Genomic DNA, 21,780 nt, shown 5'->3' with positions numbered 1-21,780 from the left:
GGCAGTCATTGGTGGTAGCCGGGCACCATCTAGTTCTTCTGGTCTCAGGCTGATGAAGTCTCTGGTTTATGTGGCCCTTTCTGTCTCTTGGGCTACTACTTTCCTTGTGTCATTCTCCTTTGCTCCAGGTGGGATGGGACCAATTGATGCATCTTAGATGGCCACTCACTAGCTTTTAAGACCCCAGATGCCACTCACCAAAGTGGGATGCAGAACATTTTCTTAAACTTTGTTATGCCAGTTGACCTAGACATCCCCTGAAACCATAGTCCCCAGACTTTTGCCCCTGCTACTCTGTCCCTCAAAGTGGTTGGTTGTATTCAGGAAACTTCTTAGCTTTGGTTTAGGCCAGTTGTGCTGACTTCCCCCATAGTGTGTGTTATACTTCCCTTTACCAAAGATAATTCTTGTCTACTATCTAGTTAGTGAATACCCCTCTCCCTCCCTACCATCGTAACCATTAAAAAATGTTTTCTTCTGTGTTTAAACTTTTTCTTGTATTGATCTAATTTTAACAGCTCTTGGTAGCATCATAGAAGCTGACGTTGGAAGGAACCTTTAAGATCAGAATCACCTCTCAATATCTCCGCCACCACCTGTTCTCAACTTGAACACCTCCCATCTACATGGAACAATCTGGGACAGTGATTCTCAACATCTGGAGTGTTTTGTTTTGTTTTTTAAATGCTGATGCTTCGCCCCCTAGTGGAGACTCTGGATCGACTGGTCCAGGTGGAAATGGATCGCTGGCATTGTTTTAAGCCCCACCCTTAAGCTTCAGGTGTTTTTAATGGACACAGGGTTGAGACCCACAGCTCTCACATATCCCTTGATCCAGAGCTAAGTTGTGTGTACGTTAAGTAGACAAAAAAGGCAAAGCCTAATTTTCCCCTTGGATTCTTCTTACCCCTTCTTCACTTCAAATACAGGTAAAATCTAAAGTGCCAATAGAGACAGGACAATGTTTGGTAGACAGACTCTAGCAGATGAACACCAAAGCTATCGTATCTGACAGCTTAGAATGTTTTGTCTACCTGTATAAGAATCCTATCCACCACTTTTGGGATGGAAGATCATTTGGCTCCAGCTGGAGTATTCCCCATTGCAGAGAGGGTGCTAGCCTTCTGTCACATACTTGATCTTCCCATGGTTCCAATACACAGTGGATCCATATCTGACTTGATTCACTAGTCCTTAGGCTTTGGAAAAATCCACAGAAATTCTATTCTCCTTTCTGCAAAAAGGCCTTTGGGATGTACTTTAATTCAAAGAACAAGGAAATGAATTCCTGTATCAGAAGGGAAAAAAAAGGTGCATGCAATGGGCTGGAATTCAGGGGTGGATTATCCAATAAGCAAGATAAACACGAGTTTACTTGTGCTTACTTACTAATCTGTAGTGAACAATTTCACATGGGTGAACAAAGATGTGGTGAAAAACATGTGAAGCTGTCCACTACAGATTAGCAAGTAAGCACAAGTAAACTCATGCTTACCTTGCTTACTGGGTACTCCATCCCTGTCAGAGACTGTAAATTTGAAAAGAGGCTTTGATTCTGTAGGAAGGTGCTGTGGAGCTGGGAGAGAGACAGATGTCAGCCATACCTAGAAGCAGAATCTTTAAAGTGGTGAAAAAATGTGAAATCGTTCACTACAGATTAGCAAGCTTATGCTTACATGCTTATTGGGTAATCTGACACTAGGCTGGATAAAAGAAGTGAGTGAGAGGGTAACAGACTCACTATTGCTAAGAGAGAGCACAGCAGGCTACCTAGCCAGAAGGAAAGAAGGAAGCTAGGGATGATCCTTCCCAAAGTTAAGTCTCTAAACTGGCCCAGGGGCAAGGGATGGCACTGAGGAAGAAGCGCTTTTCCAAGCACCATCTGCTGGAAGCCTCATTCTGTCAAAAAAAAGGGGATTAATAACTTCCTCACTTGCCTTGCAGACATACATTTAACAAGTGTTTTGAGGTTCTTCATTGATGTCGTGATATGGCATGAAAGGCGCCTGGGAAGAAAGTGGACTGTGACATTCTGGAGGGAATGCTGAGCGGGAGGGAATGCTGGACAGACTCAGGCATAAACAGAGGGCATGGACAAAGAAGTCTTCAACACATCCAGGGGAAAGACAGTAGGTTCCAGAGCCAATCCAGTGGAGGCTTTCCACATTCTGACTCTGCTTCACTCTGGCAGATAAACCATCAGGTGAAAGAGCTGAGGCCGAGGGGTGGCTAAAGAGCAGAGGTTGTGAGAACAGGAGGAGGGCCACAGGGAACCAGGAAAACCAGGGGCAGGCTTGCTCTTAGGGAAGACCATGTTAGTTAATAGATGATACAAAAGCCCAGCTATTCCCTACCTAGTTTTCAAAACCGAGGAAAGTATATTTACAATAACGACAAAAAAAAAAGTGGCTGCTGAGGCTGCTTATGTACATCCAAGCACCTCATGGTATTTGGTTCCCTGGTTTGTAGGTTTAGGGTCATGGTTTCATGGGACATCCCAGTTAATTGGCTTAATAACCTGTTTAGTGCTTCTGTTCTACCTCCTAGTTCCTTGCATAGTGCCTGGGGACTTAAAAGCTTGCAAGCAGCCATCCAAGGCACAACGATTGGTCTCTACTCACCTGGAGCAACAGAGAAAGAAGGAAAGTCAAGAACAGGAGGAGGATATGGAATGTGTGGCCAACTGCCTCCATGAACAACTGCCTCCTTTGCCATGAAACCAGAATAACTGGATGGTACCCGGCTACCATTACTGAACATTTTGATCGAAGATTCCATAGAAGAATCCTGATCAAAAGGGGAAAATGCAGAACACAATTTCAAATTTTCATGGACTCTAGACTTTCTGGAGCCATGGAGGGTGGATGAACCCCTGAAACTACTGCCCTGAGATAATCTTTAAACCTTAAACCAAAAATATCCCCTGAAGTCATCTGAAAACAAAACAATAGTTTAGCTTAACTAGTAAAAAAGGTCTGCCTTGAGCATTATGCTCTTTTAAGAACTATCTAGATGGAATCAAACTGACAATAGCAACTCAAAAGATTAGATAGGAATTTGGGGGGGCAGCGAGTTTATGTTAATGAGGGACGAACAAGTCAGAAAAGGAGGGTGAGAATGGTTGTACAACTCAAAGAATGTTATCAGTGTCACTAAATTGTACACACAGAAATTGTTAAATTGGTGAATGTTTTCCTGTGTCTATGCTCAACAATAACAAAATAAAATTCAGGAAAAAAAGTGCAAAAAAAAAAAAATCAATAAAGCCCATGCCTGTGTTGACATTTCTGTTTTCAAAAAAAAAGAAAAGCAAAACAGAGGAAGTAAAGGATCTAGCCACTATAAACTGATATGGTTGACTGATGCCTGACACACAGTTTATTAAAGCTGTCTTGAATGCACTTAGTAAAGAAAGCAGTTAGTCAGTGAGGAAAAGTAGAAGTCCAGTCCCAGCTACCAAACTGCTCCAACACCAATTCCTAGCAACTGGGCACCTGGAAGTGACAAGGGATTGGACAATATTTTCACAGCCACTGACATGTGCCAGAGAGGTAATAAAAGTTTTGCCAGGCACGGCAGATCACTATTGGTGCTGTACAAAACAGAAGAGTAAAGAAGGCAAGCCCAGGATGAAGTAGTAAGCTTGCATAGCATCAAAATCCTTGTTCCATACCATGATAAATGTTGACAGCCAACAAGAAAATATTTAGAGAAGCAGCAACAAGAAAATATTTAGAGAAGCAGCAACAAGAAAATATTTAGAGAAGCAGCAACAAGAAAATTATTATTTGTCGTCGCTTAAAAAAAAAAAGGAAGTTACTACTATAGTAGCCAGGAATAGAGTCCCTGGATGCTGCTAACCAAAAGGTTGGAGATTCAAGTCCACCCAGAGGCATCTTGGAAGAGAGGCCTGGTGATCCACTTCCAAAAAATCAGCCACTGAAAACCCTACGGAACACAGTTCTACTCTGACACACATAGGGTCTCCATGAGATAGAATCAACTCAATGGCAACTGAAAAAAACAAAAAACAAAAAAAACAGGTGTGGCTCCATTATTTGTGGGTCTCAGTAAAAAATGAAAATGCAAGGATCCCTATTCAAAATAATTAAGAATTTCAAGATGGTGATAGCCGACTATTAAACCAAGCACAGGGCTCTTCTGAGCACGAGGCCTTGGGTGACTGCATACGTTGCGTATCTAGGAAGTCAGCCCTCATGGTAGCTCCGGGGACACTGCAGACATAGTTTATATCTTAACTTCAGCAAATCCTCCCTGAGAACAGGGACATCTTTATGAAAAAGATGAAGAGGTGGAGGAAGATCTGGGGGTCTGAATAACTGTGTCCTGAGAGCGGGAACCAAAGGACTATCACGACCTTCCTGGGAATCCTTGGCCCCACCCTAGTCAAAGTGCTTATCATCGATTTGGATGTTCCTAGAACAGTGCCATGCATACAGTAAGTACTCAAAAATGCTTGTTGAATTAGTGAATTAATGAAAAACAAAAGACACAGAAGACATGCCTATCAAACCTACAAGTCACATGAAGCTTCAAAAGATAGTTAATGACAAGTTGGAACATGGGACCATCCAATAAATGGATTTTGACAGAGATAAAAGAGAAGTCCTATCTTAAGTTCGAAAAATGAACTGCATCTATACAAAATGGTCTAGCAACAATTCATGTACAAGAGAGCTGGGGAGGTGCAATATTGTGGCTGCCCAAAATGTGGCATGAATGAGATGGCTTCAATAGCAAGAGAGGCACCAGTCCCATTCAATCCCAGGCCAACCAGACCACAGCTGAAGCACTGTATTGGGCTGAAGGAGGTATTTCTGAAGGGAAATTTAGCAAACTGATGTGCCCTCTGATGGTGTGTGTGGCAAATACTGTTGGCTGTCCCAGACAGCACCTATTCCCTACTCCCTACTCTCTTGCCTGTCTCCACTATGGAGGCTGACAAACCTAAATACTTACTTCCACAACTTGCTCTGCAGCTAGGGGTGACCAGGTGACATGCTTCTGGAAAAGCTGAAGTCTACTACTGGGTTTCTAGGAAAGTGTATCCTTTCCTGATAAAAGGAACACTGGTCTGGAGCCTTTGCTACTCTTTCTTTCTGGCTGGTCTGGTTACCCAGACCTGGCACAGCCATCTTGCTACTTTGAGGGAAGAAGCTAGCATGCCACTTAGGATGGTGGTGTGAGAAGACAGAAAGAGCCTGGGTTCCTGCTGACCTCACTGAGCCACCGCGCCAACCCTGCACAGCCTACCTCAGGATCTGCTGTATTTGAGAAACAAAACATTGCTTATTTATCAGGTCTTTTATTCCTTGCAGCTGAAAGCTTTCTGAGCTGATATAGCACATCATGAGGGGCTGGGAAGAGAATATTGGAGTGAGCAGGCAGGAAAGACTTCTGAAGGCCCTGAAGCCAGGCTGAGCTGAGTGATGATGCAAAAATCCAGCTGGACTACCCTCGATCTTGGGGCTTTGCACACTTTTGTTCAAAGACGAGTGCCAAGATTCTGTGGGGGGTTAGCAAGCGAGGTCAGCCCAGGTGGGGTGGGGTTGGGTATCTTTCCTTTGAGTTACTATGTTTTTGTTCTGTTTTCCTTCTTATAACTTGCAACAGGACATGTTTCTGAATCCAGTTTCTTACTCTTCAAGTTAATCTCACTCTACCTAGTAGCATGCCCTGTAACCCCATATAGACCTAATTCTGTCCATAAACCAACAAGTTCCCATGATACCACCTCAACGGCCCCTCTGCAGAGACTTAGCAAGAGACAGTGCTAAAGTCAAGCAGGTGAAAGCATCTACCGCGCCCATTTTTTTCCTCCTTGGTCCACCAAATTTTTGGGAATTTTGTTGTTTTGACGGGATTTTGTTGTAAAGATTTAGGTGGACCTTTTTATGCCAGTGGTTAAGTCAGGATAAGAGAAATTCTCAGCTGCATGAGTTTCAATCCTTTTCCTTCATGCAGGAATGTGATATTTAACTACATCCTACTTTTTAAAAAATCTCGCCTCTTCTGTTTTAAAGTCATAGTAACATAGGCCTTCAGTTTTTGCCTAAGAAAGGTCAGAAGAGGAGGGGAAAGGTCTTGGGGCAGGAGTGTGAAGGCAGTCCAAACGCTAAGATAAAGGTGGAGACCTGAAAGAGCCTAAAAAAAAGTTCAGTGTTGAGACATCGAATTCCCACATGCAGTACTTAATTGTGAAACTTATAAAAATAAATATTGTGTAAAACAATCCCACTATTGCAACATACCCTGAGAATGAGGTGTTTCAATTCATCATCTGACAGGAAAGTTGGTTTGTAGTTTGCTTCTGTGTATGGATTGGTGGCACCTTAAGGAGAAACAGAAGAGACAGCACTGGTACACTTTATATTCAGATAATGCCTCATTCCACTTCACTGCATCAAACCTTCTAGATGTGGCCAAGTCTCTACCAGCTGGCACTTAAATATTATCTTCTTTTCCCTTAACTGAGACAAGGCTAGATCTGACTTTGGACAGAATGCTATAATGGCAAAGAGAATTCCACTGGAAAAGATTTAATAGGCTTGCTTTTCTCATTTACAGGGAAAACCAAGAGATAAATGAACGAAGTTAAAAATCTTCTAGGACAGAAGGCAGCTCTAGAAGCAAACTGGTAGCGGCTCCTGGGAGGATTCCCTCCTTCCAAGATCTGTTAAATGGGTTGTCGAGCAGTCCCTCAAATCACCACTCTAAATGTTCTTGGGAAATCATCAGTCTGCCAGGCCATGAGTAAATACACTGCAGAAGGCACTTAGTGTGAGTTCCTCTTCATCGGGGTGAGTTAAATGCGCATGGCAAGCCAGCCAAATGCATTTACTTCAGTAAACACAGCTCCAGCTCCCAGGACTAAAAGGGGACAAGACTTCTAGTTTAAAAGGCTGTCAGTCTGCCATCTTTCAAGAGAACAGTAACAATTGAGAAAAATGTCAGCAGTAAATGACTTGGAATCTGCAAAATGGTTAGCAGAATAATGAAGAAATAAAATGCAAAAAATCCGTAACAATTCAAAGTACCAAGTGGAAGGAGGTAAATAGAATGTGTTTGTGACTTTCATGTCAACCAGGCAAATATCATTGATCCACATCCTGATCTTTATTATAGCTTGAGACTTGCCACTCTTTTCCTTCCAATTTAATAGAAACTAGTTTATGATAATTTAACCCATACCATCTTCACTAATATGAATTTTTAAATGCATCCTCCAAGCACATGACGCATGTATATTTCTGAATAATGATCAAAAGTCAGACAAAACCAGCTACTTCTTATTTCTGATGGCTTTGTGAAGTAGAAAGATGGAATTCTTTCACCACGCAGGTCAGAGATTTGAGTGTCCACTTTCCAATTTCCTCAAATAGTCCAAGCCTAGCTGTGGAAAATTCCAGGAACAGGATTCACTAAAATGCCTGATATATTTTAGATTTCTCCTGTGGTTTGGATAAGTCACTTCCACTTTTCTGCCTCTGTTTTCTCACCTTCCCCACGATCAGAAAAGAAGGAAAATACTGTTTCCCTTACAAAAAAAAAGATCTGGTTTGGGAAAATTCCAGGAAGATGAAAATATCATCAGTATTCATTCCTGACAATAAAATACAGCAAGAACCATCAACCAAATCAACCAGTGACTCACTCTTCAAAGGAATCATGAATTCTCCTCTTAAAAGCCTGAAACAGACTTTTTGGTGTCACTCTGTGCAGCTACCTTTCTGATTTTTATAATTGTCTAGGTGGGCTCCAGACACACATATACGCAAGAGAGGGCACCAGCAGAGCCCCCTCTGCTCCGCATTCAGCACAACTACGTGTGCACATACAGAGACGTGCAAAGGACACAGCTCGTATGGTTGGGGATGTATGGCTGCAAAACTGCGTCTCAATGATCACTTCATTCGACATCCTGTTTATTGCTGAAAATTATACACATATTTTCCAAGGCTACACATTTGCAAGTGACAAACATTTGCCTCAAGGATTCCAGAACATTGCGGGCAAGGACATAAAGGACAATAAAGCCCAGGGTCTCACCTCGTAACGTTTTCATGTGCTGAACAGCCATCCTTAGCACGGTAAGTTTATCTAATTTCCTGGACATCGCATTGCATGTTGGTACCAAAGAAGCCAATTCGTCAATAAAACTATTCATTTTATCCCGACGTCTCTTTTCAATCTGACTGTGAGCTTCCCTGAGCAACAACAGGAAAAATGATTTCTCACAAAATATAGTCAAGCTTCAAAGGAAACAATGACAAAGATAAACAAGTTTTATTGCTTTTCAATATTCATCTGACAAGGCAAATTTAGAATTTACAGAAGGTTTCCAAATAGACTTTTCTAATAAAGTCACCAAAAAAGTGATCCCACTTCCAGGCCAGTACTAGTTTTTTATGTTTACCTTGTCCTTAGAATTAAGGAAAAATATTACAAATATTATCTTTTCAGAGTAAACAGAATTGCTCATTTCCCCTAATTTCTTCTCCTCCAAGCCTTTATAAAACTGGATTTCAGGATGGGGGTAGATGGAAAAAGAAGGGAGGTAGAGACTTCATAGAGTAAAGCATCCAGAACAGCCACCATCAAAGGTCTGTGGTACCACAGTGCACTGTCTCTGAGGTCTGTGAGGAACCTGTTGTGTGGCCAGAAGAGGGACTTAACTGTTTTCCTGTCAGAGGCCCACTGATTGAGTCATCAGGTAAATAACACGGCCATCCTTGGATCAACCACGACCCCAACTAGAAGCAGCAGATGGTAATCTGTTCCCAAGAGCTTCCTCCCAAGAATGCCACATTTCTGCCTCCAGGGAGGTGTCGCCCATTGAGGCAGGGTGACACTTCCACTGGCACACTCTCATCCTCACTGCTTTGCAACTGCTGTGTGTGACTGTTCTTCTAAGAAGATGAGTAAACTGGAAATGTAGCTCTCTGTAGCTGCCGTAGCAACAGAGAGGCATGGGAACTCCTGCAGAGGCTAGTCTGCAAGGGAGAAGACAGAAGTCTTAGGTCAGCCGAATTCTGTGGTCCCCTGGTTCTGTGTGTCATGGCATGGCCTCAGTCAGCCCTGATGCTAACTGGAAAGCCTGAGGACCCACACGAGAAGGAGTCCAGTGTGGTTGGAGGCAAGAAGGATCAAGTTTAGAGAATCTACTCAAATGCACAGGGCAGCCCCCATGCTGCAGCCTTCAGATGCAACTTGCAGTCTGTTATGGATTGAATTGTGTCTCACCAAATTAATGGAGCAGTCCTAACCCTGATACCTGTAAATATGACCCTGTTGGAAATAAGTTTTTTTGTTGTTGCTGTTGCTGTTACATTAATGGGGTCATACTGGAGTAGGGGGTTCCTAAACCGAATCACTCCTGAGTAGTGTCTTAGAAAAAGAGCCGAATAGACACAGACACAAAGGGGAAAGGCAGGTGCCATGTGAGGACCTGTCTATAGGTAAGGGATGCCAAGGACTGTGGCAGTCACCAGAAAGCAGGCAAGGAAGGAATCAGTGTGGCCGAGACCCTGATTTGGATTCTGAGTCTCCAGAACTGTGAGACAATAAATGCTTGTTCTTTGATGTCACCCATTTGTGGTATTTTTTGTTACGGCAACACTAGGTAACTAAAACACAGTCCAATAAGAGCTCCTTTCAAAGGCAAAGTGCAGCCCAGGAATTGAACCACTGAGCCAGGTCTCCTCTGGAGGGCCTGGAGTCAGGAAGGAGTAACCTACTAAAGACTGGGGGAAAAATTGTAGCCTTGGGCTATTTTCCACTGCCTCTAAAGTTGCCTTCAGGTTAAACATGCTGAGCAGGTTAAACATGCTGAGAAAAGAGTGGAAGCCAGCTAAGTCTAGAGAGCGTAGAGGGGCAGAAGACCACATCAAGCCAAGGGCCGCAGAATCTCTTTCCTATTCCCTAAGACCATGACAGCACCCAAAAGGACTATTAGGCAGACAGAGACTACACATACACAGAGCCTCCTTTGCTGCCCTCTAAGCAACCATAACCAGTACACTCTGCAGACAAAATGAAGGTCCAAGTTTACCTTGCATTTTTTATCCTTCCTTGGTGCTCTGTATATTCTAACCTGGAAGGAAAAAAGCAGAAAATAAAAACACAATCCCCTGGATGTTAGTGGCAAAGTTATGTATTTCTGTTTTCTTCCCTGCCTAAATCCCTGCCATCTCTCTCTCTACAGACACCCAAGGGCTTTTGGTTGTTAGCCACATGGGGGGAGGGGGGTGGAGACAGTCCTGAGGCCCAGGCTCACAGCCTCCTCCTTGCTTATCCCCAATCAAGGACATTGGTGGGACCTGTCCCCAGTAACAGAATGTGTAACTATGCCAAGAAAATGGCTATAAGGACCCTGAAGTTCAAATTACTAAGGATACACAGATACCTTCCATGAGGGTCATCTTTGTCTGTGTCCATGCTTTCTCTGAAAGAAACAAGAGAACGTGATGGCTTGTCAATAAGGACAGACAGAATAGCTTTTTTTCATAATACAGAAGGTCCTCATTTATCCAGAAGCCAATCAACTAGAAAGCTCAAATGGCCACAGTATTGGTTAATGACATATAATATTTCAAAGAAAGAAAAAAAAAGATCAATTTAACTGACATAAAACCCTCACGGCTTTCCAGATAATCAAACAAGAGTATCCAAACAAAGATAACACCATACTCCCTTAACATTCTGGATAAATGGAGTGTATCCCACTTGCAAAACATAACAAGCATCAAATATACGTGTGCATACATATATATTTGGTGAGGGGAGTGAAGTGAGGAGTGGGAAGTCAAAGCACCAACAAAGAAGTCCTGAGCAGAGCCCCAAGGAAGCTTTTCAAAGGCACTGCTACCAAATGTTCTGGTTCCCAGGTGAGGTAGGGCAACCCTAGGCTTGAGGAACTGGGACAGAGGGGAGTGGGGAGCTGAGGGGCATGGAACCCTGTTTGGCTGCAGAGGGTCCTGGGATGATGGCAGAGATCTGCCTCCCTTTCACAGACCTCAGAGACCCAAGTTTCATGATACCTTGGGGTTCAGTACAAAGTCGACTTAAAATCCTTTCAGGGAACTTGAGGTCGGCTCACTCCTTCCTGTAGCCCCTAAATGAGTTGGGAGCTGACTGCTGCCTCAGCCTCTCCCTCTTTCTCCTTTATCCCAGAAGAAAGGAAGGATTATGGCCCTTCAAACAATGTGATCTCAAGGGCAAAAAGAACTGAATCACATCAGGGACATTCTAGAACAGTGGTTCCCAACGAAGACCCTTGATTTCCTCAAAGGCAAAGAGTTTCTATAGCTAGTCCTAAGGTTCAGAAGAAACTATACAGGTCACACTGGCAAATGAACCCACTCCCACCCCCACCCGCCCCCACTCCCTTTTGTCTAGAGTTGTATTTGCTCATTGAAGCCAGGCTGATCATCTCAGGTGAAAAGAAGCTCTGCTTGGCAGTTACATATGACTTTAGTGCATTAATATAATAGGGAAAGGAATTATGGTTACTTAACTAATACATTCTCCTTGAATTAAAGAAGGTTTGCAAACTGGGATCCATGAGGAAAGTTTGAAGGTCTTGGGTGGTGACAAGGTTCGAAGCCACAGATCTAGACAATAGGGGTCTCAGAACATGTCAGTGGCTCCAACATCACTTGCCCAAGAAAAGGGGTTCACAGAAACCACCACCTGGTCTTCCTGTTAGAAAGTTACTACTAAGGCAGAACACCCTCATGGTCCTCACACCCTCTCCATCCCCTGGGCGTTTGCTCTCTTAATTATCTGGGATAACTTACATATTAATCATAGCATCTCCTAGTGGGCATCTGACCTCCAGCCACTGTGCTCCCCAAATTCGACCTGTGAACTTCAGCAGAAAGGACATCTGCTGTAGGGGGGATACCTCCTTGGAGATTTTCCCTCATTAAACAACAGAAAACCTCTTAAATGGACATTTGGGTAAGATTTCACGCAGTTGCCTCAACAAAAACAAAATGTGCCTTTGGATATTCTAAGCTGCCTTATTCTCTAGGTGTTTGTACAGGTAGAGAGGAGTTGACTATAAGCGTGAAAATTTACTTACTCAAAAGAAAAGTCATCAAGTCTAAAAAGAAACAAAAATACTATTTAATACAAGTACATACTAATGTAGATTATGTTTAAGGACAATATCAATGTTCCTATACTGCTTTCAGAGACAACCTCCATTTATTCATTCATTGCACAAACATTAAGTACCTGATATGTGCCATCTTCATCAGAGACAGGCCCTCAGGAAAAGCTCTCTTTGGAATCATTGAGATTACATACATAGCCTTAGTCCTTGCTCAAAGGAGCAAAGGAAGATGAAGAAAAGTATAAAAGGCAGGACTTGACTTTAAGGCTGTTCTTTTTCCCTTGAAAATTTGGGGGTGGAGAGGGGATAAGGCCTCAGCAGTGCTGGAGGTTCCGTCTTGGCTTGCAAGCTGGGGGGTAGGGCAGGGAAAGGGGGGGTTGGAGATAAAGCAACCAATCGTTCAGCTACCTAGAGTCTGATATTTTATTCCCATCCCCTTCCATAAAGGAGATCCCCTCTTCCAGGAGAAACAGATGCTCCATGCCCATGAACTGACACCAAGTTTAAACAAGAGGAAGAGGAGAGCTAAATGTCTTACTGGTAGTCAGTGGAGCTGCCTTTCCGTTTGCGATTGCAATCCATGCCACTGGTGCTGAGGGAGCTGGAGAGGAGGTCAGTGGAACCTGGGGACATGAAGTCACTGATTGTTGAGGAAATATCCATTCTCTGGTCTGCCATATTTGGGTGTTCTGGAATGATTACAAGGGGGCACAGAGGCACGTTTATTTCAACTTGCTATTCTAAAGTAGTAGAGGGCCGGTGGGGTGGGGTCGTTTATAGCACTAACACATCTCTCACATCTGTCACCTGATAGATAGCCAATAAAAGAAAGAAACCAGCATCAACCTATCTACCCAGGTTTGCTTTCTTCTTAACCACTCCTAAAGGCAGTCCCTAAGAGTCCCTGGGTGGTACAAATGGTTAATGTGCTCAGCTGCTAACTGAAAGGTTGGAGGTTTGAGTCTACCCAGAGGCACCTAGTAATCTACTTCCAAAAACATCAGCCATCGAAACTGTATGGAGCACAGTTCTACTCTGACACACAGAGGGTCACCATGAGTAGGAATCAACTCAGTGGCAACTTTTTTTCTTTTTAAAGACATCCCAAGGGATGAGGGCATCATGTGAAAAGGCCTGGGTCTGTGACCCAGCATGGCCAATGTGGGATGCTGCCGGAGCACAGGGATTCAAAGAACAGGAGAGGAGAAATAAACTGGAGCCCCAAAAGCCAAGCCAGGGACTAACCCTGAGCTGTACTGAGGTCTCTGAGTCAATCCTGGAAAACAGCAAGACAGAAAACCTTGTATAATATAATGAAGATATTGTAAGCAAATTTGCAAAACATTGTAAGAACTTACGTTTTAAAAGCACAAGGCTAAGTTGGCCCCAAAATGAAGTTGACAAGTACCTTGCAAAAGACTCCAACACCAAACCACGTTGAAAAGTTCTGTGTACCGCCCACAGTCAGGTGCCTGAGCTCCACACGCTATGACTGGAGCTGTCACTCCCTCTCTCTAAGCCCAAGGTTCCTCATCTGCAAAACAAAAGGGTGGGCTCGATGACTGTGATGTGCCTGCCCACACCAAGGTTCTATGGCTCTGCCAACAGGGCAGAGGGGACTTGATCTTACTAGTAGAGAGATGAAGGTGAAACTGTCTAGTCAGAAAATCTGTGTCACGTTCCAGTTCCTATTTCAAAACAAAACAGAGAGAGAAGAAAACTAATAAAAGTGAAGGAGACAGGGAAGAAAATGTGGGACTGCTGAAGGAGACAGAGAAATAGGTTGGGGCGGGGCAACCTGAAAAGGAGAAAGCGGGAGGTGGTGAGAGCTAAATCCAAGAAATCACACTTCTCTTGGAAAGTGGCACGGACTGGCAGTCAATGAGATATTTGGATATTTGGACAAGCCCTTGAGTGCTCTGCTGAGCAGTGATCTCCTGCCATCTGTGAAATCAGGGAACTGGTCAAGACCTCTGAGGTTCCTTCCAGCTCTTCCCATCCCTGGAGAGTTGGCCTGGTGTGGCAGAAACGGCTTGGACTCTGAAGTTGGACAGCCCTCAGTTCAAGTCCCAGCTCTGCTACTTACATGCTGTTGTGTGACCCTGAGTAAATCATTTCACTTCCTCCCAGACATTATTCTTTGTCCGTGAATATAGAACTAGCTGGTAATTTTTAATGGCTGAATAGTATTTGAATTTTGGTTCTACTAGTTACTAGCTGGGTGATCATGGGCAAGTTTAACCTCTCTGTGCCTCTGTTTCTGCAACTATAAAATGGGGATAATGATAGCACCTACAGCTACTGTCGTTGGGAGGATTAAATGCTTCTGTACGTGAAAAGCACAAAGAGCTCCTCGGACAGAGCACCCTCAGGGAGTGTGAGCTATTGTTTTCACTATCACTACTCACTATCACTATTACACCCACAGTTTAGTGAACCAGTCCCCTGTGGGTAGGTGTGTGCAAATTTTCACTTTTACAACCACTGCTGTAGTGAACATCTCTGTGCATTTATCTCTGTGTGTATGAGCTATTATGTCTTAGAATAAATTTCTAAAAGTGGGACTGACAGGTCAAAAGGGGACACATGTTGTACAATTTGGCAAATACTGAAAGACTGTCCTCCAGAAAAGTTTCAATAATTTATATCCCCAACAAGAGCTCTTGTCAATCTGAAGGGGGAAAATGGCGCTCATTATTTTTACTTGCATTTTTTTTATTACCACTGATAGTGCTCATATGTTTATAGGCATTTGTCTGTCCTCCTTTTGTGGCTACTCATGTCCTATTTTTCTGCCTTTTTTCCTACTGTGTCTTAGTCTGGATGCTCTGCTGAAACCTGCCCATCATGGGCGACCATGCTGTTATTTGAAAAACCGGTGGCACAGCTTCCAGGCATCATAGCAACATGCAAGGCACCACAGCATGATAAACTGAAAGATGGGGAATGGCTAAAATGAAGACAGACTAAGAAAGGCCTGGCAATCTACTTCTTAAAAATTAGCCAATGAAGAACATATGGATCACAATACAACAGTGTTTGATATAGTGCTGGAAGATGAGCCCCTAAGTTGGAAAGCACTACACAATGGCTACAACAATGGACTCTGTCATGGATTGAATTGTGCCCTCCAAAAATATGTGCCAACTTGGTTAGGCCATGATTTCCAGTATTGTGTGGTTGTCCTCCATTTTGTGATTAACATAATTTTCCTATGTGTTGTAAATCCTAATCTCTGCCTGTGGTTAATGAGGCAAGATTAGATTATGTTAAAGAGGATTAGGGTGTGATGTAACACCCTTGCTCAGGTCACATCCCTGATCTAATGTAAAGTGAGTTTCCCTGGGGCGTGGCCTGCACCACCTTTTATCTCACAAGAGATAAAAGGAAAGAGAAGTGAACAGAGAGTGGGGGACCTCATATCACCAAGAAAGCAGCACCAGGAGCAGAGAGCATCCTTTGGACCTGGGTTTCCTGCTCGGAGAAGCTCCTAGTCCAGGGAAAGATTGATGACAAGTACCTTCCTCCAGAGCTGACAGACAGAAAAAGCCTTACCCTGAAGCTAACGCCCTGAATTTGGACTTCTGGCCTCCGAGACCGTACGAGAATAAACTTGTTTGTTGAAGCCATTCACTGGTGGTATTTCTGTTAGAGCAGAGCTAGATGACTAAGACAGACTCAAACATGCTAACGATCATGAAGATGCCGCAGGACTGGACATTTCATTATGTTGTACATAGAGTCATCATGAGTCAGAGCCAACTCAACAGCAACTAAAAACAATAACATCATTTTTCCACCATGTTGTCGTTAGTATTGATGGGTCTCCCAACCCATGTTTATCTGTACAGCTGAACATGGTTGAGAAAAACATACCACACACTGATTACTCTCACTTTCAGTCCATGACCTCTCACCTCATGAGGCCCTCACTGCTGCCAGCCAATCCTTCACTTCCCTGGTCTGTTTATACGCCCACTCTGCTATCAAGGACTTCATACTTTCTCTTCTCTCCTCAAACTGTCAACATCTCCCCAAGCCTCACCCTCAACTGATAATTTTGCCTTCTGTTTTACTGAGAAAAGAGGCCAGTGATCACATCTACCAACCTAACTAGCTGCTCCTGGTTAGGATCACCACCTCCAACATGTGCCTGGACTCCATCTCTCTCACCTACTCAAGACCACTGCTCCAGGACCCACCCCACTCCTGTATCATCAACTTTCTCCATTTGAGTGGATCGTTCCCATTAGGATAAAAACAACCTCCATTTGGGGAGAACAAAAAAAATGTGTACCCCATTTCCTTCCAGCTGGAGTTCCTGGGTGGCACAAATGGTCAGGCGCTAGACTACTAACCTAAAGGTTGGCAGTTCAAATCCACCCAGAGGCTCCTTGAATGTAAGCCCTGGTGATCTGCTTCTGAAAGGTGACAGCTCTGAAAACCCTATGGAGCAGTTCAACTCTGTACACATGAGGTTGCCATGAGTTGGAATCAATTTGATGGCAACTAACAACAACATCTCTTTGGCTACTGCCCCATTTCTCTGTCTCCAGTTCCTTTCCTTTTATTCCCTGTAACTCAACTCAAGTCAGCTTTTGTCTCCATCATTCCAATAAAACAGCCTTTGTTAGGTTCACCAATGACCTCCCCATTGCTAAATCTAATGGCCAGTTCTCCATTCTCTTCCTACTTGACACATCAGCAGCATCTGATAGAGCTAGTCTCCCCTCCTGATAGTCTCTTGGTGTCAGAGTCCCCACTTTCTCATAGTTCTTCTTCTATTTCAGGGACCACTCCTTTTTGGGTGGTGTAGCTGGTTCTTCCTCATCTCCCTGGCCTCTAAATGATGGAGGTCCTATGGAGGGTCCTTGGACTTACATACTCACTTTCTAAAAGATCTCATCTAATTTCATTGTTCAAATACTATCTATACTATGACAACTCCCAAATTTTTATTTCCACCCTGGACCCCTCCTCAAATGCCAGATTTGTATAACCAACTGTCTGACATCTCAATTTAAATATTCAACACCTCAAACCGAAACATCCATAATCCAAGCCCTGATTCTCCCCGAACTGAGCCTCCTACTCATTCCCATCTCAGTAAGTGGCACTTCAATCCTTCTGGTTGCTCAGGCACCAAACCTAGAAGTCATCTTTGACAAAGCTTTCTCTTACAACCCGCATCCCATTCATCAGCAAATCCTATCAGGTCTACATTCGAAAGACATCCAGAATTCAACCACATCTCCCTTTTTTCCTTCATGTTTCTGCTCAAATGTCACTTCATCGGTGAAGCTTCCCTGAACACCTCTATAATATGAACAGACACCTGCCAACCCTCCCTAACTACTCACCCTGCTTAGTTTTTTCTCCATAACATTTACTGAAATTTGACCTACTGTAATTTACTTCTGTATTTATTTATTGGCTGTCCTGTCCATTAGACTATAAGCAGCAGGAGAGCTGGGGTTTTGTTTTGTTTATTGCTTGCATCCCTGATGCCTAGGACAATTCTTAGCACACAGTAAGTGCTCAATAAATAAATGTTCAATGAATGAATAAATAAATTTATATATTAGGCATATTAATTCTTTGTAGATAATAAACCAAAAAAACAAACCCATTGCCATCAAGTTGATTCCAACTCATAGCAACCCTGTCTTAGTCATCTAGTGCTGCTGTAACAGAAATACCACAAGTGGATGGCTTTAACAAAGAGAATTTTATTATCTCACAGTCCAGTAGGCTACAAGTCCAAATTCAGGGCATCAGCCCCACAGGAACGCTTTCTCTGTCAGCTCTGGAGGAAGGTCCGTGTCATCAACCTTCTCTTGGTCTGGGAGCATCTCTGCTCAGGTCCAAAGGACATGCTCTGCTCCCAGCGCTGCCTCCTTGGTGGTATGAGGTTCCCATGCTCTCTGCTCGCTTCTCTCTTTTATATCTCAATAGAGATTGCCTTAAGACGCTACCTTTTCTTGTAGACCTCATCAATATAACTGCCGCTAATCCATCTTATTACATCATAGTGATAGAGTTTACAACACAGGGAAATCACATCAGATGATAAAATGGTAGACAATCATACAATAGTGGGAATCATGACCTAGCCAAGTTACCAGACATTTTTGGGGGACACAATTCAATCCGTGACAGATCCTACAGGACAGAGCCGAACTGCCCCACAGGGTTTCCAAGGAGCGCCTGATGGATTCGAACTGCCAGCCTTTTGGTTAGCAGCCATAGCTCTTAACCACTACACCACTAGGGTTTCCTTGCAGATAATAAATATTGCAAATACTTATTTTTTTCCTTTTTTCCTTTTAACTTGATGGCATTTGTGTATGGTACTAAACGTGACATGTTTTGAAAAGCCTTTCTCACCCCAAAAATAATAAACACAATCTTTTTTTCACTATTATTTTTATAATTTTATTTAGCTCTTTAATCCAGATGGAAATTATTTTAGTATACTAGCTAAGGTTGTGAAATTCTTATTTCCCTCTAACGAACAGACAACTGTCCCAACACCATTTACGGGACCATGCATCCTGTTATCAATAATTTGAAATGCCACCTTTACTAATTTATTGTCTGCTTCTGGACTCTCTATTTTCTTTGATCTAATTATTTCCACTCTAGTACCACAGTGTTTTTGTTTTGTAGTTTTATATTACATTTTAATATCTAGTAGAAGAAATCCTTTCCCTCTTACTACTCTTCATTCTCAGAAATTTCCTGACTATTCTCTCTGATTTATTCTTCAAGATGAACTTTATAATTATTTAATCACACTACAGACTCTGGTGGGTGGCTGCCACAGTTATGGTTGTCATCATTACTAACAGTAAGAGAAGCAGGGTCAGGAATGAGTACAGAGTTCTACCCTTGGGGTCTTGGTGACTGATCGAACCCTGGCCCCTTTGGGCCACATGCCAGACATGCGTGCCACCCCTACCCACCACCTTTTTTCTGAACAGCCAATTGCCTGGGACGAAACACTCGAGATTTCAGGACTCCTGGAAGAAATCTACACTTCTTGAAGGAAGAACTGCCATCCACACTGCCAATGATCAGTCAGTTGTCAAGGGAAAGGATTCATTTATTACCTGAAGTTTTGGTTCTTAAACCTCAGGTGCAGCTTGGGAGGAGCAAGGGGCCACTGGACGTGTTGGTCACCTCAAAGCGATTTTCATGTTTTGTAGTTTCCTTTCAGGCAGTCAACTTCTTCCAAAAATCTACAGTAGGGACCATGAGAAAAGAAAACCCAGACAGGTCACTTGGGGTAAATAAATTTTCAAATCTCATATTAGCTAAAGGAGATGGCAGAGTTCGTGATTCCTAATTACAGAGAGTAACACTGGACAGGCTTATGATCCTGACCATCTCGGTATTCTAACTGCACTCCCCACCCCTCTACCAGCTAACAAGCAACTATGAAAAGCAAGTCTTCAAAAAACATTAAACCGAAATGCTAGCAGGGCCAATACCAAAAACTAATTGCTGGAAGAGAGCTAAGGTGTTTAAAGAAAATGTCCACGAAGCTGTTCAGCAATCCTTCAGCTTCTTATTAAATCTAAATTGAAAAAGTATGAAGAAATCTGGCAGGAGAATAATTCCTGTGAAAAATAATGCTTTTCAAGTTACTAAAATGGATTCTTGGGCATATCATTAAGACAAGAATGGTTACTGTGTTTTTCATATCTTCTCCTTGGAAACTCTATAGGGCAATTCTGATATTCACTGATCTCTAAGCCTCAACTTCATTTGTTAAATGGGATATTATCTAATTATCCAGGGTCTAGATAGGAAAGAGAAGCCCTGGTGGCACAGTGGTTAAGAGCTTGGCTGCTAACCAAAAGGTCGGCAGTTCGAATCCACCAGCCACTCCTTGGAAACCCAATGGGGCAGTTTTACTCTTCTCTATATGGTCACCATGAATCGGAATCAACTGGACAGCTACAGGTTTGATTTGGTTGGCAATGCAAGTGTTTAGAAAATGTCCATGAAGCCTACGTACATCTGGACACACGTGAAGGTAAGAGAGAAATGAATTCTGAAAAGGGACTTGTGTTAATAAAGTGGCAGAGCTTCCCTTCTCATCTCTTATAACAGAAGTCTCCTCTCTGCCCCTCTGACTCATGTCAAGGAATCTTGTGTCTGGAAGAACCAGCTCTAAAGGAAGAAAAGGGCCTCACATGTTCCATCCCTTCTCTGCTTGAGATGATAAGACTCTGGTTTTAAATGGGGCTTTCCTGGCCTTTCTCAAGCCAAAATTCTGGCATTTCTCATACTGCTAGCTAACCTTTCAGAGATTTAGTACATTAAGTATTGGAGTCTTTGGATTATGTATCTTTGTCTTGATCATTATAAAGATCTTCAAGTGAATATCCAGGAATAGAACTGATTTTTGTCCTCTTAATTTATTCCTCTTTGCAATCTGATTCAGAAAGTGGGAAAAGCAATACCTTCACTGCCTGGCTGTCTTAACTCTGGTCAGGGCATGTACAAATAATGTGACCAGGAGTTTTAGACTTCTAGTCCCTAAGCCTCAATCAATAACACAGCGGCAAATGGACACAAAGTCCCTGGGGCAGTGCTGCTGGAGGATTAACACATGTAATTCCATCTCACTGTGATTCCCTCTCTAGGTCACACGTGATCCTCCCAGCATCCTGCTTCTGCTGAACCCACATTTTTGCAGGTGTGGCTCCCTTTGCCCATCCCTCCCAGCCTCCTGTGCTGCTCCTACTCCCAGCTTCTTCAACATCTGCTTTCATGCCACTGTGGCCACTGTTTGCTTTCATGCCACTGAGGATACTTCAGTGCCACTGTGGCCACTGTCTTCTTTCATGCTGCTGTGGTCACTTTTGTGCCACTGTGGCCACTATCTGCTTTCATGCCACTGAGGATACTTCCATGCCACTGAGGCCACTGCCTGCTTTCATGCTGCTGTGGTCACTTTTGTCCCACTGTGGCCACTGTCTTCTTTCATGCCACTGCGGCCACTGTCTGCTTTCATGCTACCGAAGACACTTCTGTGCCACTGTAGCCACTGTCTGCTTCATGCCACTGCAGCCACTTTCATACTATTGCAGCCACTTCCATGCCACTATGGCCACTTTTGTGCCACTGTGACCACTGCCTGCTCCCACGCCACTGTGGCCATTTCCATGTGGACACTGTCTGCTTTCGTGCCTGTCTCCCCAATAGGACTATGAGCACCAATCTCCACACAGGTGGGTCCTCACTAGAGGTGGGTACTCAACCCATGTCAAATGAATGAATAAATTCATGTCCTTTCTCTTTTCCTCACTTCCCTGAAATGTACATGAAGGCTGTGCTAAGATTCAAGTCCCAAACTCCATATGAAATTACATATTTTGATCAATTATTCTAATACTCAGTTTTCTTCTAAGAAATAATACTACATGCTAATATAGAATTTGGCACTATATTTTGCAAAACAAAAATCAGAAGGTCTTTCTTATATGCTTAGACAAGGTAAGGAAAATAAATCAACTGTAACACATAATTATTTTTGGAAAACGGCTATTGCTCCTAGATGCAGTTCTTAGATCTAAGACCAGTAAAGAAAATGAAACAAAAGAAAGAAAGGAAAAAAAAAAAAAAAAAAA

General features: G+C 43.1%; 1 protein-coding gene across 4 annotated transcripts in view; it reads right to left on the bottom strand.

The window, feature by feature from the left end:
- Positions 1 to 21,780, bottom strand: part of BMAL1 (basic helix-loop-helix ARNT like 1) — a 119,507-nt gene that overhangs the window by 25,589 nt on the left and 72,138 nt on the right. For 2 of the 4 annotated variants that reach the window (XM_023737335.1, XM_023737327.1), the window contains exons 1-5: positions 11,820 to 12,346; positions 10,427 to 10,465; positions 10,073 to 10,114; positions 8,071 to 8,228; positions 6,273 to 6,352 (exon numbers count right to left, since the gene is read on the bottom strand). In XM_023737335.1, the coding sequence (XP_023593103.1) occupies positions 6,273 to 6,352; positions 8,071 to 8,228; positions 10,073 to 10,114; positions 10,427 to 10,465; positions 11,820 to 11,908 (408 nt within the window). In that variant the 5' untranslated portion in view covers positions 11,909 to 12,346. Of the gene's footprint in view, positions 1 to 6,272; positions 6,353 to 8,070; positions 8,229 to 10,072; positions 10,115 to 10,426; positions 10,466 to 11,819; positions 12,347 to 12,677; positions 12,829 to 13,547; positions 13,674 to 19,251; positions 19,381 to 21,780 lie in introns of those variants that run through there. The other 2 variants (XM_023737320.1, XM_004369659.2) reach the window with 2 other exon arrangements.

The sequence above is a fragment of the Trichechus manatus genome, unplaced genomic scaffold (assembly GCF_000243295.1).
Source record: "Trichechus manatus latirostris isolate Lorelei unplaced genomic scaffold, TriManLat1.0 scaffold00006, whole genome shotgun sequence".
Classification (NCBI taxonomy): Eukaryota; Metazoa; Chordata; class Mammalia; order Sirenia; family Trichechidae; genus Trichechus; species Trichechus manatus.
The sequence above is the reverse complement of the archived record's forward strand: the minus strand, read 5'-3'. Positions and strand labels throughout refer to the sequence as shown.